This window comes from Lepidochelys olivacea (genome assembly GCF_965140295.1).
Source record: "Lepidochelys olivacea isolate rLepOli2 genome assembly, chromosome: 1".
Taxonomy (NCBI): domain Eukaryota; kingdom Metazoa; phylum Chordata; order Testudines; family Cheloniidae; genus Lepidochelys; species Lepidochelys olivacea.
In genome coordinates this window covers 33,107,249-33,127,267 of record NC_140411.1, presented here as the reverse complement: position 1 = coordinate 33,127,267, position 20,019 = coordinate 33,107,249, and the positions used below count along the sequence as shown (strand labels likewise).

At 43.8% G+C, this 20,019-nt stretch overlaps 1 protein-coding gene across 2 annotated transcripts in view; it reads right to left on the bottom strand.

The window, feature by feature from the left end:
- The window catches only part of ARHGAP42 (Rho GTPase activating protein 42), a 313,472-nt gene extending 294,086 nt beyond the window's left edge, over positions 1-19,386 (bottom strand). The window contains exon 1 of one of the 2 annotated variants that reach the window (XM_084617969.1): positions 18,854-19,386. In XM_084617969.1, the coding sequence (XP_084474095.1) occupies positions 18,854-19,007 (154 nt within the window). In that variant the 5' untranslated portion in view covers positions 19,008-19,386. The remainder of the gene's footprint in view (positions 1-18,853) is intronic. The other variant, XM_084617968.1, reaches the window with a different exon arrangement.
- Between the last annotated feature and the right edge of the window lie 633 nt (positions 19,387-20,019).

The window sequence follows — 20,019 nt, the reverse complement described above, 5'->3', positions numbered from 1 at the left end:
CCCTTTACAGGTGAGAGGAGCTTTCCCCTGGCCAGGAGGGATTTCAAAGGGGTTTACCCTTCCCTTTATATTTATGACAACAACTCATCGCTGCTTGAAGTCAAATAGCCACAATTGTATGAATTACAGTTTACCTAGTCCACATGAGGGGTTTATACTAAGAGGCTGACAGATGATGGCCATAACAGCAATTGGGCAAATCACCAGCATAGACAAGACCTAGAACTTAGACATTCATCGTCATTAGTGTGCTTCACCAACTGAGAACCAAACAAAGAATTTGCTTCACTTAAACAGGAGTTTTACTTACCAAACAGCCCTAATCCATGTAATTCTTCTTTTACGAAACAGTGGCTGCTCCTTAATTACATGCTCTTTTCTGTGAAAAAAGCACAAGCCATTTTCTATGGCACTCCAGAAGAATCCAAAATCTCCCCACCAAACAGGTAAGTAAGGGCACCAGATTGGGGAACCTCGGTATCCAATCATTTTATTCCCTATTAAGCGTCAATCTCATACTGTCTATTATGGAATCAAAGCATTACATTTTAAAGCACCTGATTAATTAGAATCCCTTTCTCCCTGCCCCCCACCCCTGAAAGAAAATTCCTTAGTTCTTCAACTTAATCTTAATATAGCCAACCTGACTGGAGCCTGTTAAAACAGCCAAAATTTGTCCTCTCCAGTCAAAAAGGGGATGAAAAACTGGCAGAGAGGAAAGAGGGAAGGCAGTTAGAAAGGGAGAAAGCATTGTTCCTCACTTGTCCCTGCAAAAGCAAATCAGCACCTGAGGAGGGGCAAGTCGTCCACAGACAGGGATGCTACATACTACCTGGAAGACAGTAGAAAACATGAAAAGTTAAGGGTCTCAGTTTGTGTTAACCTTGGCACATCCTCTTTCTCCACCTACAGAGGATTCCTGGGGCAGAGGATAGCTCCATTACAGCATTACCAACAGGGGATGCAACAGAGCCAGAGAAGCAAGACGACAGCATATAGACACGGCCCCTGCATAGTAGCCTTGGGTCTCAAGCGGACAGCCTCCACGAGCCACAGCTTTGAGGTGGGAAAGGAAGAGAGGCCACATCCCATACAACAATGTGATGGAAGTTCTACAATGTGAACCTGGGAGTTTCTTCCCCCTTACATGGGTTTGTCTTTGTCAATCTGGACCATAGAAAATAAACTATATACTCATTAGCTTTAACAGAAACTCTTCAGCTAATGGGTGCCTAGAATCAATTAGCATTGCAGGCTATTCACATTATTACACAAACATACCTTTAAAAGAGCACAATTTAAGAGTCCCTACAGCAGCATAGGAGGCTCCAAAACCTATGGCCAGCTCTCCAGACCCTAACTGGTTTAAAAATAGCAAAGTAAAAAGTATTTCAAATATACCTAAGGCCTTCGACCACTTTAAACATTAAAACACACCACCCAGTTAGGGGAATAATAAGTGGGCTGGAGGATTGAATTTCCTACTTAACAAATTGAACTTGCAGGGCATCGGTCTTTAAGTGCTCACCTCCCAACTTGAATCTACAATACATTCTTCCCCCCACCCACCCCCAAGCCAAGCAAAGGCACTATTCCAGGACCAAAATTCAACTTTTAAACTTTCCTTTTTGACAATCGTGTTCAAGAGAAGTTTAAAGAAAAATCTACTCAAACTGTAGGTCATCCTCCTCACTCACCCACATGTTTCTATAACTCATTTAATGACTGGAGGGGCTTTGCTCAAATATTACCAACTTTATCACCAAAAACTAATTATGGAAAAGGTTAGCCCAAAATGTATGTGTGTGAAAATGAAGAAGTGATATTTTAACAAAGTGCGATTTGCAACCTTAACTATACTGGCATGGCTAGTATTGCAATTTAAAACCACACCTGACCAATCAAGAAAACAAAGCTGGCTCCTTTATACAGAGTCTGGTTCTATCATCTTTATGCTGACTAGTACCTTGCTCTGATTAGTACCACTGATAGTAGAAATACTCCTTACTGAGAAAGATACTACTCAGTAAAACTGTGGTAGAATCTGGCCCATAATGATATCACAATAGTGTTGCCAAAGGCAGAAACTCACTTAGTACTGTCTGTGCTGCTCATTTATCAGAAATTACCTCTATCCAAGTCTAGCTGTACTAGCTGAAAGAAGCCTGAAAACACGTGGTCTCTTTAACATTGAAAGTTTGTCTTCCATATTCTACAGAAACTAATATCAGTCTTATTTTTATGGAGAAATAATTCTGCAATATAAAAACGGAGACTATTCAAGGTTTATCTGCCATCTTCTATCAGTTTATAGTTATGTTTAGTTAATCTGAGCTTCTTTTCAAAGAGAAATGTTTACACTGTACAACCAATTACAAAGGCACTCTTCATTAACACTGAATAGTCCTAATAGTATATATCTGTGTTCATTTACATATTGCCTTTCATCAGAGAACTTCAAAGCACTTTTACAGTTAACCACCACTACACCCATATTACAAGTGAGTAAAACCAAGACAGATGTTAAGTGACTTGCCCAAGGTTAGAATTAGATCAGTGGCACAGCCAAAAATATAACCCAGGCATCCCAACTCCCAGACCCTTGGTCATTAGACCAAAATAATATGCAAAAATCAGTACATTATTCTCACTGTCCATACTACTTCCCTTCCCCTGAGTCTCCTGGGAAGGAAGCCTCACTGCAACCTAATAACTACAGTTTAAATATATTTACTGTATTGAAGAAGATTAAACGGGGGTGATTTGGGGCTGAGGAGGGAGGGTTGGATTGCTGATAAAAATGTACTTGATAAACAGCAGATTGTCTGTGCAAGAGGCTAAATCGTGGCTGTTTCCAAAAAATTGATCTACTATAGTTCCAGTATAGATGCACTGTAACAGTAAACGGTGTACTAGGAAAATAATATTTGCCCAATGTGAACTAATTTCCCTTTGCAGACTATGGTGGGAATTTCTTGAGCAGGAAGAGAAAGGGAGGCCAGACTTCTGCCCGAGGCACTGCTCCTAGATCTTGTCTCTCGCCCCACCAGCTTTCATTCCTATCCTTAGCTCGTAGGCTTAGTCCTCTAGTTACTGTTGCAGATATCTGGTACATTTTTTATAAGCCCTTCAATTGGGGATTGCACGGCACAACCTATATGTTAGTATTACTCCACTTATGCAAAAGGAAAAGGAGTACTCCTTTTCTTTTTGCGAATACAGACTAACACAGCTGCTACTCTGAAACTCCACTTATGGTTTCACTGATTTAATTGGAGATCATCCACTATGGTCCCTTCTGGCCTTAAATGCAATGAAATGGTTTTCTTCCCCCACAAATGATGATGATAAAACCCGAACTTGTACAGGTAATGGCTATATTTTCTTTTTTCTAATCAATATATTTTTTCACATCTGAATATCTACTTTCTGAAAGTGGATTGTCTTCTTATTGTATCAGTGTGTTACTTTTCTATACAACTTTAAAGAGCAAGGCAAAACACTGTTTTACAAATCATTTCAATGGAAAGAATAGAAATTTCCCCGTATTCTTGATGGAGATAAACCTGTTCTTTAGAAGACAAAGTAGAAGTACAAGTCCACTCAGTCCTACTTCTTGTTCATCCAAGACAAACAAGTCAGTTTACATTTATGGGTGCTAATGCTGTCCGTTTATTTACAATGCCACCTGAAAGTGAGAACAGACGTCTGCATGGTACTGTTGCAGCTGGCATTACAAGTTATTTACATGTCAGATATGCTAAACATTCATATGTCACTTAATGCTTTGACTTGTAGTCTCTAAAGTTTTACATTGTTTTGTTTTTGAGTACAGTTATGTGAAAAAAAAATTCTACATTTGTAAGTTGCACTTTCATGATAAAGAAGTTGCACTACAGTACTTGTCAGAGGTGAATTGAAAACTACTATTTCTTTTACCTTTTTACAGTGTGAATATTTGTAATAAAAATATGAAGTGAACACTGTACACTTCGTATTGTGTTGTAACTGAAATCAATATATTTGTAAATGCAGAAAATCCAAAATATTTATAATACATCTAAATTGGTATTCTACTATTGTAACAGTACTATTAAAACTGTGGTTAATTGCAACTTTTGTTTAATCTTGCGATTGTGATTAACTTTTTTAAATCATTTGACAGCCCTACTTTTGACACTGTCTCATATGACCTTCTCATAAACAAACTAGGGAAATACAACCTAGATGGAGCTACTATGAAGTGGGTGCATAACTACTCTCTGGGAACGGTTTTTCAACCAGGTATCAATAGTTCATGGTAAAGCTGGAAAGGTATATCAAGTGGGGTCCCACAGGGATCAGTTATGGATCTGGTTCTGTTCAATATCTTCATCAGTGATTTAGATAACGGCATAGAGAGTACACTTACAAAGTCTGCAGATGATACCATGCTGGGAGGGTTTGCAAGTACTTTGGGGAATAGGATTAAAACTCGAAATGGTTTGACGTAAAGAGGACGAAATTCAGTAAGGACAAATGCAAAGTTCTCCACTGAGGAAGGAACAATCAGTTGCAGTCATACAAAATGAGAAATAACTGCCTAGGAAAGAGTGCTGCTGAAAGGGATCTGGGGATTACAGTGGATCACAACCTAAATATGAGTCAACATTGTAACGCTGTTGCAAAAAAAGCAAACATCCTTCTCGGATGAATTAACAGGAAGGTTGTAAGCAAGAAACAAAAAGTAATTCTTCTGCTCTACCTCACACTGATCAGGCCTCAACCGGAGTATTGTGTCCAGTTCTTGGTGCCACAATTCAGGAAAGATGTGGACAAATTGGAGAAAGTCCAGAGAGGAGCAACAAAAATGATTAAAGGTCTAGAAAAGATGACCTATGAGGAAAGACTGAAAAAACTGGGTTTGTTTACTCTGGAGAAGAGAAGACTGAGGGGGGACATGATAACGTAAAAGGTTGTTACAGGGAGGAGAGAGAAAAATTGTTCTTCTTAACCTCTGAGGATAGGACAAGAAGCAGTGGACTTAAATTGCAGCAAGGGCGGTTTAGGTTGGACATTACGAAAAAACTTCCTGTCGGGGTAGTTAAGCACCAGAATAAATTGCCTAAGGAGGCTGTAGAATCTCCATCATTGGAGATTTTTAAGAGCAGGTTAGACAAACACCTGTCGTGGTGGTCTAGACAATACTTAGTCCTGCCTTGAGTGCAGGGGACTGGACTAGAAGTCCCTTCCAGTCCTACGATTCTATGAAATTCAGTGACCACAGAGTCACATTTTTCATTGTAATAAAGATGATACTTATAAAATAGCCAGTTTCTTATTAATAGAATGCATTTATCCTATTCATATCAAATGAAGCACATAGCAGGAAAAGAAATAGGATCATTAAGAATCAGATTAAACTGACCTTTGAAGAAGTAATTTTAAATATTAAATGGTTGAAGTTCCTGATTAAAGAAACCATATTCACATTTGGTTGCATCCGACGAAGTGGGTATTCACCCATGAAAGCTTAAGCCCCAATACGTCTGTTAGTCTATAAGGTGCCACGGGACTCTTTGCCGCTATCCAGACTAACACGGCTACCCCTCTGATACATATTCAGATTTGTTTTTTTCAAGTTACAATAAACTGTTTTGCTTCTTCGACTACATAGATTCTTACACCGCACTTAGCACCTTGGCATTTGAGCTCTAAAGTTACTCCTTTGGTACTACACCTAAAATCATGCAACTGCAGAACTGCAGACTCTTAAAAGAATGGCAATTTCAGAGTTTAAGCATAAGGAAACCCATCATAGCGTAAGTGCAATCTGTAATGCAGTTCTCTCATCTTTAGCAGACTTGAAGCCTGCAGTGACCCCAGGGCCCAGCACACAATGCTTCATCTTGATCCAGTCAGATGACATGCTGCTCAAGTTGAATCATTGCCTGCTGGAACTGGTGTTCTCCATGCAGTGGTGGATTAGCCACTGGGCCAACAGAGCCTGTGCCCAGGGGCCCCAGCCAACTGGGGGGGAATGGGGAGGGGCGGAAAAAAATCCGTTGCCCAACCACCGGATGGGCAGGAAGGTGGTGGAAGCCCCCGACCCTGCTCCCCGGCACAGGGCAGCAGGGGAAGCCCCATGGGGCGTGGGTGAAACACCAGCTGGAGGAGGCTAGCCCCCAGCTGGGCCTACTCCCCTTCCCCCACCCAAGGACCCGCAGTGTAGAGCGGGCAAGTGGCGCACAGACCCCAGGCCCCCAAACATAAGGCGGGCAGGTGGTGCATGGCCCCCCCAAGCACAGGGTGGGGAGCCCCAGTGCCTCCACCCCCGCCCCACAGCGCTGGGCAGCACAGCCCCAGCGCTGGATGGTCCCAGACACCCCAACTCCCAGCTGCCTAGTTCCAGTCCCAACACGTTTTTCGAAGAGGAGCAGCCTGCCTGGGCTGGGGCCAAGGGGAAAGGGCAAGCAGGGCTTTGGGGAGGAGCGTGAGCGGGGCCACACCAGGCTGTTCGGGGAAGCACAGCCTTCCCCAGCCTATGTGATGTGCCGCCCATGGGAAGCCCCCTACAACTCCATCCCTGGCAGAAGCCATGGGGCGACAGGGGAAGCCCCCAGCGCCCAACTCCACTCTCCAGGAGAAGCCCCAGAGCCCCGACACTGGTCTCCCGCAGAAGCGCGGGTGGTGGTGGGGAAAGCCCCAGCATCCGGACACGCGCTGTGGCCCCGGGACAGTCTTGCTAACTACCGCAGCCTCTGGGCTGAGGGAGCTCTCACTCCCGGCTGCAGCCTGGGGCCATGGCGTTGGGACAGAGCTTCTCCAGTCTTGAAGACGCAGTGGGCGGAGGGGGGCACAGAAAGGAACAAACAGGTTGCGGGACCGCAGTGCAGGGGCATAATCGGGGATTGTGATGGAGGCCACCTGGAACTGGGGTACTGCAAAGCCCCCCGACCCACCAGCCTGGATTCTCTCTTACACTGTATTGCCAAGCCCTCCAGGCTTCAACCTGCACCTTCACCAGCATACATACAGGTAGAGGCATACCTAGCTGCAGTACATGCAGGCAGGCTCTTTAACCAGAGAAAGCTTCAGCTACGGCACCTCCCAGTTCCTAAGACATGCACCCCCACAGAAGTATAAACCCAAAATGATACTGTCTTGCATTGCACAGGGAACTGTAGAGTGTAAGCTCATAAAATTCGCCCCCTCCCTCAATGTGGAGAGGAATATGCAACAGCTTTCTCCACCTGAGTTATGATTCCCACACAATGGTTTTAGATAAAGCAAAAACAAATTTATTAAATATAAAAATAGATTTTAAGTGATAGCAAACAGCTTGGAATCCCCAGGTGTTCCATTCACAGGCTAAAAATCCTTTTAGCCTGGGTCCAGCACTTCCCCCAGTTCAGTCTTTGTTCCTCAGGTGTTTCCAGGAGTCTTCTTGGTGCGGAGTCACTGAAGAATCATGATGAAGTCACTCCCCTACCTTATATAGCTTTTGCATATGGTGGAAACCCTTTGTTTCAAAGCTTGGTTCCCACACCAGTCAGTGGAAAAATACTGACATCCCAAGATGAAGTCCTGCACCAGGTGACCCATCCCGATATGCAGAAAGAATAGCAAATATAGCAGGTGACCAGCTTGGCTTAACAGAGAAATCTTTGGTGAGCTTAAACACAAAATGGAAGCTTACAAGAAGTGGAAACTTGGACAGATGACTAGGGAGAAGTATAAAAATATTGCTCGAGCATGTAGGGGTGTAATCAGGAAGGCCAAAGCACAACTGGAGTTGCAGTTAGCAAGGGATGTGAAGGGTAAAAAGAAAGGTTTCTACAAGTACGTTAGCAACAAGAAGGTGGTCAGGGAAAGTGTGGGACCCTTACTGAATGGGGGAAGCAACCTAGTGACTGATGATGTGGAAAAAGCTGAAGTACTCAGTGCTTTGTTTGCCTCGGTCTTCACAGACAAGATCAGCTCCCAGACTGCTGCACTGGGCAGCACAGTATGGGGAAGAGGTGAGCAGCCCCCAGTGGTGAAAGAACAAGTTAAGGTCTATTTAGAAAAGCTGGACATACACACATCCATGGGGCTGGACGCAATGCATCTGACGATGCTAAAGGAGTTGGCTAATGTGATTGCAGAGCCATTGGCCATTATCTTTGAAAACTCATAGAGATCAGGGGAGGTCCCTGATGATTGGAAAAAGGCAAACATAGTGCCCATCTTTAAAAAAAAGGAAGAAGGAGAATCCAGGGAACTACAGACTTGTCAGCACATCCCTCGGCCTGCGCAGCTTCCCGCAGCCCCCATTGGCCTGGAATGGCAACCTGCAGCTGGTGGGAGCTACGATTGCCAAACCTGCGGACATTGCAGGTAAACAAACCGTCCCAGCCCGCCAGCGGCTTTTCCTGATGGGCTGCGTGCCAAAGGTTGCAGATCCCTGCTTTAGATAGTTTAATAAAAAATAAAATATTTTATGCACTTTTAATTAAATTTTCAACGATACAGAGCAAAGCCCAAGTAAAAAATTAATCAACATCTAGTAAATAAAAAGCATATCATTCACCATATTTTAACACAATAAAAGGTGTAAAAAAATAAGAATCTGAACAAATATAAATTAAGCTGTATAACTGCTTAAATATAGTGTCTCCTCCTCAATAGCACCAAACAAAAAACCACCAGATTTAGTGTAAAGGCTGTATTTAGTTGCAAATCAGCATGTTTTAATGGTACCAAGCAATGGGTATCAACTTTTCTTTGGAAAAAAATAACTAAAAAGTGTAAATGCAAAACCAGATTAAAAATCAATTATTTAAATCAAAGTTTTCTGCTTGCTGATTTAAAACATAATTAAAATCAGTTATTTAAATCACTGTGATTTAAATCAATCCAGCACAGAAACTGAGTGCGTTGCCATATGTTCTGGACCCTGCTTTTTCATAGCTATACTAGCAGACAGCAAGTCATAATTTTGCATTATAAATAAATTAATGAAATAAGACTCCCTAAGGAAAGCTGTGTATGCACTTCCATATATATTATTTTCAAATCTCCTCTCAAACAGAAATCATATGTGACTCTTTCAACAACAAAACTAAAATGAGTCGCAGCAAAGATCTGGTGTATCACCACTGTAATAACTCTACCACAGAATATTAGGTGCAAGTCGATGAAATATTTCCTTAAAAAGAACTAAAATTGTAAAAATAAAAGACTGACTGCTACCAAAAGCCAGTAAGTGTAATTTACTGACGTCATTTACTGCTGCTATAGTTGGAATCTAGAAGACATATTTAAACATTTCCTGGCACCAGAAGTATACATATCATTATACATGGGAAAACTGTAGAAAAATATAAATCTTTTACAAAAAAAGTTTCCCAGGGGAATATAGTGACCACATTGTCAATTCCAATTTTGTAATATTTTTGCTTAACTTTTGTCCAGCTTGGAAATCCCAATGAGCTTTTCACACGCAAAGCTGGGTTCGTCACCGGGGTTAATTATTAGTTTGTACAACAAGGAAATAGCTAGCTGTTTGGCATGGACTGTACCAGGGTTTCGAGGCAGAGACTTTGTGGGTGTAAGCTATATAAAATTCCAGTCAAACAAAAAAACAATATGCATCTGAAGGAGCTGGCATTTCCATTTATGGGCCAGTTTCTTTTTAAGGCGAAGTCAGGAAGATTACAGTACTGATGGCTTTTTCAAGGCTGATTGTTTATTAAGACTACTAATTCTTCTAATGGGAAGACAGGACAGTTTCACAGACCGTGAAATCTGGTTTTTTGTGTGCTTTTATCCTACACTACACAGATTTCACAGGGGAGACCAGCATTTCTCAAATTGGGGGTCCTGACCCAAAAGGGATTAGGGAGGTCATAAGGTTATTTTAGGTGGGGTCGCAGTATTGCCACCCTTACTTCTGAGCTGCTGCCTTCAGAGCTGGGCAGACGGAGAGTAGCGGCTGCTTACCGAGGGCCCAGCTGGGCAGGCAGCAGCACAGAAGTAAGGGTGCCAATACCATACCAGGCCATCCTTATTTCTACGCTGCTGCTGGTGGCAGCTCCGCCTTCAAGGCTGGGCTCCCGGCCAGCAGCCGCCGCTCTCCAGCTGCCCAGCTCTGAAGGCGGATCTGATGCCACTGAGCAGAAGTTAGAGTAGCCGTACCGCAACCCACGCCGCTACAGTCACCTTGCAACCCTCCCCCTCACAACTCCTTTTTGGGTCAGCATCCCTACAATTACAACACTGTGAAGTTTCTGATTTAAATAGCTGAAATCATGAAATTTACAATTTTTAAAATCCTATGACCATGAAATTGAGCAAAATGGACTGTGACTTTGGTAGGGCCCTATTTATACTGTACTACAGGAACAAATTCAGACATTGTTTAAGCAGGAGAAACTTCATTCAAGTCAGCTGGAAATCTACACACACTCAAAACAAGTCGAATGTAGCCCTAACACTCTGTCTGCATGAACTTGCAGCTAGGTTAATCAAGGCATGAGACAGGTAGAGCGGCCACTAGAGAAAGGTGTGGGAACGGAAGAGTTTACCGCGCAAGAAGCCATTCAATTACTTGTACTGTACGTGTATTAGTTGTGTGTATTTTTAATTCAATTTTTATCAACTTGCCATAACAGTAGGCCAGTAACAGACATTAACATTAAACAACTTAATCTTATATTGCACCTTCCATGCAATTTATCTCTTGAAATGCTTTACTGTATTAAGAATTGAGTAGACAGTATATTGACCAACTTACTGAAAAGAGCTGTGTAGAGAAATATTGTGTCTGAGTTCCTTATTTATTTCACCATACAATCAATAATTAAGGAAAGAAATTAAGAAGTATGCTGCGAACAAAGAGAAGCTTTTCATATGGTCTCCCACAGTATTCTTGCCAGCAAGTAAAAAAAAAGTATGGATTGGATGAATGGACTACAAGGTGGATAGAAAGCTGGCTAGATCGTCAGGCTCAAAGGGTAGTGATCAACGGCTCGATGTCTAGTTGGCAGCCGGTATCAAGCAGAGTGCCCCAGGAGTCGGTCCTGCGGCCAGTTTTGTTCAACATCTTCATTAATGATCTGGACGATTGGATGGATTGCACCCTCAACAAATTCGCGGATGACACTAAGCTTGGGGGAGAGGTAGATATGCTGGAGGGTAGGGATAGGGTATAGAGTAACCTAGAAAAATTGGAGGATTGGGCTAAAAATAAATCTGACGAGGTTCAAAAAAGACAAATGCAGAGTCCTGCACTTAGGATGGAAGAATCCCATGCACTGCTACAGGCTGGAGACCGACGGGCTAAGCGGCAGTTCTGCATAAAAAGACCTGGGAATTACCATGGACGAGAAGCTGGATATGAGTCAACGGCGTGCCCTTGTTGCCAAGAAGGCTAACAGCATATTGGGATGCATTAGTAGGAGCATTGCCAGCAGATCGAGGGAAGTGATTATTCCCCTCTATTCATCACTGGTGTTGCATCCAGTTTGGGGCCTCCCCGCTACAGAAAGGATGTGGACAAATTGGAGAGAGTCTAGCGGAGGACAACGAAAATGATTAGGGGGCTGGGGCACATGACTTACGAGGAGAGGCTGAGGGAACTGGGCTTATTCAGTCTGCAGAAGAGACGAGTGAGAGGGGATATGATAGCAGCCCTCAACTACCTGAAGGGGGGTTCCAAAGAGGATGGAGCTAGGCTGTTCTCAGTGGTGGAAGATGACAGAACAAGGCGCAATGGTCTCAAGTTGCAGTGGGGGAGGTCTACGTTGGATATTAGGGAAAGCTATTTCACTAGAAGGATGGTGAAGTTACCTAGGGTGGTGGTAGAATCTCAAGAAAGAGATCTTGGAGTCTTTGTGGATTGTTCTCTGAAAACATCCACTCAATGTGCAGCGGCTGTCCAAAAAGCAAACAGAATGTTGGGAATCATTAAGAAAAGGATAGATAATAAGACAGAAAATATCATATTGCAGCTATATAAATCCATGGTACACCCACATCTTGAATACTGCATGCAGATGTGGTTGCCCTATCTCAAAAAAGATATACTGGAATTGGAAAAGGTTCAGAAAAGGGCAACAAAAACTATTAGGGGTATGGAACGACTTCTGTATGAGGAGAGATTAATAAGACTGGGACTTCTCAGCTTCGAAAAGAGATGACTAAGGTGGGGATATGATAGAGGTTTATAAAATCATGACTGGTGTGGAGAAAGTCAATAAGGAAGTGTTATTTCCTCCTTCTCATAACACAAGAACTAGGAGCCACCAAATGAAATTAATAGGCAGCAGGTTTAAAACAAAAAAAAATTAAGTATTTTTTCACACAATGAACAATCAACCTGTGGAACTCCTTGCCAGAGGATGTTGTGAAGGCCAAGACTACCAGGGTTCAAAAAAGCACTAGATAAATTCATGGAGGATAGATAGGTCCATCAATGACTATTAGCCAGGATGGGCAGGGATGGTGTCCCTAGCCTCTGTTTGCCAGAAGCTGGGAATGGGCGACAGGGGATGGATCACTTGATGATAGGTTCTCCATTCTTAGAGGCTTTTAAGGCTCTGCTTGACAAAGCTCTAGCTGGGATGATTTAGTTGCTGTTGGTCCTGGTTTGAGCAGGGGGTTGGACTAGATGACCTCCTGAGGTCTCTTCCAACCCTAATGTTCTATGGAGGGGGAAAACAAGACATAATTAATGAGAAAGAAAGATTTAAGACCCAGTTCAGTGGTCCACCTTTATTTAGAAAAACACTTAACTTAAGAAAAGCACTTAAAGGTTAAGCATGATTTTAAAGGCTTTGCTGAATTGTTGCCTCGGGAACATATCAGATTAAATAGTTTATGAACTTGTATCTGGCTATGGTATTTATCAACAAGTTCAGTTGGACCAGAAACAGAGTGTTTTTTCCACACTAAATTACAAGATAAATGAATGTTACTTCAATTCACAAGTTAGAGGAAAGTCAAGGGTAAAGTAACCCTCTATCAAAGAACACAGAACAGTGCATGAGCCTACTTTATCTTTATTGTCAATATACCAAAGTTAAATGTTTGGAAAGGTACCTTTCCAGGGAGTCTATTCTCTTGACAATAGAAATGGTCATTATGTGCATATAGATAAAGTGAACCCTTAAAAAGGGAACAAAATGAGCTGCATCACTAGGTTATGATAACGCTATGATAATGACAAAGTGAAGTATCCCATTATACTGAAGCCACAAATACAGACTAAGACAGGCTGAAATCAGCTTGAGGACTAAAAAAATGCAATGTTCTAGTATGCAAGCCACCACCAAACTGAGCTGAGCTCACCAGAAACTATAGGCTACTTGAAGATAGCCTCAAAAAGCCTAGCTTACCTGCAGGCAATATGGAATATGGCAAGTGAGCTGGGGAAGTTGCTAATGATCTGACATCAATCCAGGTAATACCACTCTAGCAGATTGTCTAGAATGACCTCACGGAACTCAGCCGGCATGTCATATACTATAGTATTAGGGACCTATGCATTACTTTGGAAATCAGCACTTTTAGGAATGACAGAGAACACAGCGGTGTTGGTGGTTGTAATAAGAAATATATGAACTTGAGTCAGCTTCAGAATACTCCATGATTAGACAAAACATCCATTAAATCAGGGGTGGGCAAACTTTTTGGCCCGAAGGCCACATCTGGGTATGGAAATTGTATGGCGGGCCATGAATGCTCACAAAATTGGAGGTTGGGATGGGGGAGGGGGTGCAGGCTCTGTGGTGGGTCCAGAAATGAGGAGTTCAGTGTGCGAGAGGCGGCTCCAAACTGGGGCAGGAGGTAGGGGTGTGGGGGCGGAGGGCTCTGTCTAGGGGTGTGGGCTCTGGGGTGGGGCTGGGGATTAGGGTTTGGGATGCAGGAGGGTGCTCCAGGCTGGGACCAAGGAGTTCGGAGGGCAGGAAGGGGATCAGAGAGGGGGGCAGGGGTTCAGGCTCCGGGTGGTGCTTACCTCATGCAGCTCCCAGAAACAGCAGCATGTCCGCCTTCCAGCTCCTATGCAAAGGCACCGCCAGGCAGCTCTGCCGCTGCCCCGTCTGCAGGCACCGCCCCTGCATCTCCCATTGGCCATGGTTCCTGACCAATGGAAGCTGTGGGGGCGGTGCTAGGGGCAGGGGCAGCGTGCCGACCCCGTGGCTGCCCCTACATGTAGGAGTCGGAGTGGGGACATGCCAGTGTTTCCGGGAGCCATGCAGAGCAACGGTACACACTGAGCAGGGCAAGCCCCCGACCCCACTCTCCGACTGGAGCACCGGAGTGGGGACCAGATTAAAATGTCTGAAGGGCTGGATGCAGCCCCCAGGCCATAGTTTGCCCACCCCTGCATTAAATACTAAACTCATTCATCCCACCTTTACCAACATACAGGGCATCCTGCCAGAGAGTTTTAAAATTATGTTTTTACAATTTATCCTGACAAGTTTTCATTACACGCCACTTTAACCATGGGAAAGGACTTATCAACTTTTATTTCCATCTGAAAATTGTATATCTACTCTAGCGTTACAAGTAACACCTAGGATTTAGATAATTGTAAAGTTAGAAAAAGAAATATTTCTCTCCATCTTTTCAATTTAAGTAGAGCCAGTTTCACTGTTTCTCCTACATATTTATTATGGAAGGACCTACTCCAAAACCCTTTGAAGTCTGTGGAAAGATTCTCATAGACTTCAGTCGGCCATGCATCAGGTGCTCAGTTTCTCCCTTCCCAGAAAGGACCCCCTTAAACAACAGCAAGACAACATGAAGATCCATATGCAATCAAATTCCTTTTAAAAGTTTTAAACAAAACGCAAAAGAGGTACATCAACACTCACTGAAACTCTTGAAATCCAAAGTTTCTGAGTTTCATAAAGCTCTACTTGTAAGCAATTTCTGAGAGGGCATCTATATATCAGAGAATATTAATACTAGTTCATCAAAGAAACGTGGGACAGAGTAAATGAAAACAGTAGTTTTCCAAGATTGCATAACAGACTGTTAAGGCTTGAAGACTGAAACGCAAGAGTCCGTCATTACATTAATTATTTACTCAGGTGTTTGATTAGATTTTTCAACTCAAACAAAACAGCCTTGCTATAACACTGCATTGATTTTAAAAGCTAAGACAGAATAGGTAAAGCATATACACAAGCCAAAAGACCTCTAACAAATATTGCTTCTCCATGAGAACTTTAGTTCTTGTAAACTGCTGTTACTTGCCAGAGAAGTGATGGTGTTTTTACAGTCCTCCTTTATACCAAAATCCACCCGTGGGTACGAAAACAAATTTTTCATTTTTTCCCCATAGTCAGTGATAAACACAGACACTTCCAAAGTCATCTTGTTATAAAGTTACCCTGGCATTACTCTCCTGGAGTCAAATCTCTGTATCTGGCCGCTAACAGAATGCTGTTTGAACAGAGCTGGGAGGAGAGTGGTAGTTCTTTCTAGAAAATAAAAGATCTCAGCTTTGGAGGACTCAGCAGTACTACAGCAATGAGCTCTTCAGAATAGCGTATGTACAATAAAATGAGTGATGTCAAACGAAGGAAATTCTTCCGTAAGGCTCTTAAGCTAAATAAGACTTGTAGAACAAATCATTTTAATCATCATAGAACTGGTTTTTTTGCCCAGAGAATGGAAAAGTGGTTGAGATTAAGGTATCAATCCTGCAAGCACTGAACTCAATGGGATTACTCACATGTGTGAAGTTTAACACATACACCTCTACCCCGATATAACACGACCCAATATAACACGAATTCAGATATAACACGGTAAAGCAGCACACCGGGAGAGGGGGCAGGGCTGTGAACTCCGGTGAATCAAAGCAAGTTCAAAATATAATGCGGTTTTACCTATAATGCGGTAAGATTTTTTGGCTCCCGAGCACAGCGTTATATCGGGGTAGAGGTGTATAAGTGTTTGCAAGATTGGGACCTAAATTAGTGCATCCAAATAACACTACCCACACACACTCACCTCCACCTCTACCTTCTTTAGGTTACCAGTTAAGAAGAAATTTTTTGTTCATATTTTATTTAGTTCAGTTCCAGATGTGAACACAAATTAATCTGGCTCAGAAAAGCACTAAGCACCCACTGATAAGAAAAGTTGTACAGGCTCAACACCACACAGGATCAGGGCCAGTTTGGTTTTGCCAGCTATCTAGCTTCAAATACTTTCATCTATATAGTTGTGTCAAACCCATATAGAGAGAAAAGAAAAAAAAAAAAACTTACATGCTTGCAAGAAGAAACACAACTTTTTCTCTCTCTTAGTTTACGAGTATTTGAAGTTTATGACTGGTGATTTCTTTGAAATCTCCTGTTCTAAACACAGACCAAATCTAAAATCAAACTAACTAAACAAGCTTTAGCTAATCCGTAGCATCAAAGTTCCTGGCTATATTGTAAATCCATGGTACGCCCACATCTTGCATACTGCATGCAGATGTGGTCACCCCATCTCAGAAGAGATATATTGGAACTGAAAAAGGTTCAGAAAAGGACAACAAAAATTATTAGGGGCATGGAACAGCTTTCATGTAAGGAGCGATTAATAAGATTGGCAAAAAGAAGAGGAGGACTTATGGCACCTTAGAGACTAGCAAATTAGCTAGTCTCTAAAATGCCACAAATCCTCCTTTTCTTTTTGCGGATACAGACTAACACGGTTGCTACTCTGAAACCTGTAATAAGATTGGGGCTTTTCAGCTTGGAAAAGAGACGGCTAAGGGGGGATATGATAGAGGTTTATAATACCGTGATTGGTGTGAAGAAAGTCAATAAGGAAGTGTTATTTCCTCCTTCTCATAACACAAGAACTAGGGGCACCAAATGAAATTAATAGGCAGCAGGTTTAAAACAAACAAAAGGAAGTATTTTTTCACAGAGCGAACAATCAACCTGTGGAACTCCTTGCCAGAGGACGTTGTGAAGGCCAAGACTAACAGGGTTCAAAAAAGAACTAGATAAATTCATGGAGGATAGGTCCATCAAAGGCTATTAGCCAGGATGGGCAGGGATGGTGTCCCTAGCCTCTGTTTGCCAGAAGCTGGGAATGGGCGACAGGGGATGGATCACTTGATGATTACGTGCTCTGTTCATTCTCTCTGGGGCACCTGCATTTGGCCACTGTTGGAAGATAGTATACTGGACTAGATGGACCTTTGATCTGACCCAGTATGGCCATTCTTATGTTCTTATATATACCTGCACATTTTCTACATAAACAAAGATCTGAGAGTCTGAAAATTTAATTCAGTATGTACTTGCATAAAATTAAATGCTTAGACCCAAGCTAATCCCGAGAGTAGATGTGTGCAAATGTATTTAGGTTTATATGTACATATCACCAAAGCCTCCGATTGTTTATTTATATAAATACAAATACCTTACCTATATTATACCTATAATGAGAAGTGGAAATTGTCAATAACACTGTTGCCCACCTATAATATTTGCAAGTTCAAATCCTGTTCTGAGCAACAAGGCAAAGTCAGAGCACAAGAAACAGTGAGATTTACTAGTACAGATGTGTAGGAAGCTTGTTGTAACATCTGCTCACAGCTTGCCAGGCTCAGTGATACTGCAAACGCTCACTTTTATAAGTATTAAATAATCATTTTGAGAAAAATGTATGTGAAGATGTAGCACATTATGGTGGAGATTTGCTTTTTCCTTTGGTTGTTAAATGTTGCATGAGAAACTGTATGTCATCAACTCCTCTGGTCAAGCAATAGCTCTGACCAAATATATCTGATCAACAGGCAAAAGGGATCATCCAGTCTGACTAAATGATAAGAAGTGGATGACAATGGCTAGAGGGGGGAAAAAGGTGCAAAATGGAAGCAGTAACACCAGAAATAACCTTTAATGTTTGCTCTACATTCTTCAGACTCAACTCGAACAAGAAACCCATTTCCCAGAACACATTAAGAGCCCCCTTCACCATTCAATGAAAGTACCCGGAACTTCAAGGAAGGTGAAACATTAAGCTATTTAGTTTACTCCTTCCGTCACTATCTTCTTAAACATAGATACGTTGAAGTCAAAAAGCTATACAGCTTATATTTAAAAAACAAACATCCATTAAAAATATACAAGAAAACCAGAAAAGTTACAAATACTCTCTCACACTCAAAGTCATTAGAAATTCAATTTGTTGCTTTGGCCATTTAACATATAATTTTTCCATCACTGTTTAGAACCACCACTTCAGGATACCAGTTCGCTACTGACGAATGCAATTACTGAGAAAGTGTGATAGGTGTGAGTTTATAATGACATTCTCGATCTGAATTTTGATCCCCACAAATCCATGTGGGACTTATTCCCCTCACTTGCTGGGAAGATTTCCCTCATGGCAGCCTTACCATGTATGTTTTAACTGCTGCACACATGTGAAAATACATACTACATGGGCACACAGATGCAGCTTTGATTATCAAGGAATCATATTGTTATCTAAAGTGCCACTGTGTTCTTAAAGCACTTGAATTTATCAGGAATGAGTTGGGTCTTAGACCAGGCACAATTACCACCCGCTCCTAAAACACACACAGCTGAACGCTGGGGTCTCTTCAGAAACACACCAGGTATGCAAAAAGACAAGAAAAATGACATGCAAGTCAAGACTGAAGGTCTCACCCCCACGCTTTGATCCATCTCCCTGAAGGAGGTGGGGGACAAAAACTTTAGCAAACTTTGTGTTTTGGCTGCCAGCAGGGGAGCCCTTTCCCTACATCCATTCAAACAAAAGAAGCCTCTTTCTCCCACACCCTCCTCTCCCTAAATCCCCCCGCCCCAGATATGCCCTGTCCCGCTTCCAACCCCCTACTCACTCCTGAAGGCCCCGATGAGCAGGCTGCCGTCCTTGATCAGCTCCTTGATGAACTTGTTGGTCCTCTCCAGCTCAATCTCGTGACACTGCAGCCGCTCTCTGAAATCCGGGCTGTCCAAGTAGGAATCGCTGAACTCCAGAGTGGGCAGCCCCATGGCAGCAGCGGCACCAGCCCCGCTGCCAAGGGGGGCCAGGCGAGGCTGAGCAGAGAGCAGCAGCGGGGGCTTGGGGGGAGTAGAGGGGAACTTGCAGGAGAGCGCGTCCCCCCTTCCCCTCCCAGGGGAAGTCTGCTTCTCTCACGAGCCGGCCCCCTTGAGTCTGGCCCGGCCCCGCAGCAAAGCAGGCGGCGGGTACAGCAGCGCTCCGGAGTTGCTGTCAGCTGCTCACATTCTTCCTCCAGGGCATTACGGGCTCCCCGGGGCTCGCGCGGCTGCCGCTTAGACGTTTCCGGCAGCTCTCGGCTCTGTCTCCTCCTTCAATCTGAGCCGCCCCTGGCCTGGCCGGGGGCAGCCGCCTCCCCGCCCAGCATGCACACACGCCGGGGAGGAGGGACGGGGGCTGCACCGCCCGGGCAGTCAGTCCCCGCCCCGTCGCGGCGAGGGCGCCCTGCGTCTCTCCCCGCCTGTGTGCCCGGCCCAGCAGGGAGAAGGTGCCCGGTGCGAGTCCCCTGGACACGGGCGCTGCTGCGCGGAGCGGGGCCCCTCACCCAGCGCTTCCAGAGCCCTCTGGCCATGCCGGAGCAGGGAGAGCAGTGGGGCGCGGTGGGGGCAGGGCGGCATGTGGGGGTGGAGGAGGCAAACGTTGCGCCTAACTTGACTCCCATCCACACACGAAAGTCTGTAGTTCGAGTTAAATGGTGCTTTAAGCTCGAGACAGCAGGCCCAGTGGGGAAGGGGGCCTGTTTCCAGGACAGAGGCTCCTCAAGCCAATCCACCACCCCAGACAAAACTTCAGTTTGCTGCCCTCTTCCTACCCCTTTAGAAGTTTGCAACAGGCACCCTCTGCCCCCCCTCCTTATCCTCCACCCGGCAGGACTGGGGCCCTCCCACCCCCAGCCACTCTTCCCCTGGAGCCACTCAGCTCAAACACACCCCAGCCTTCACACACTACAATGCTGTTCACTCCCCCAGCTCAGCCCACACACACCATCTGGCCCCCAGGATGCCA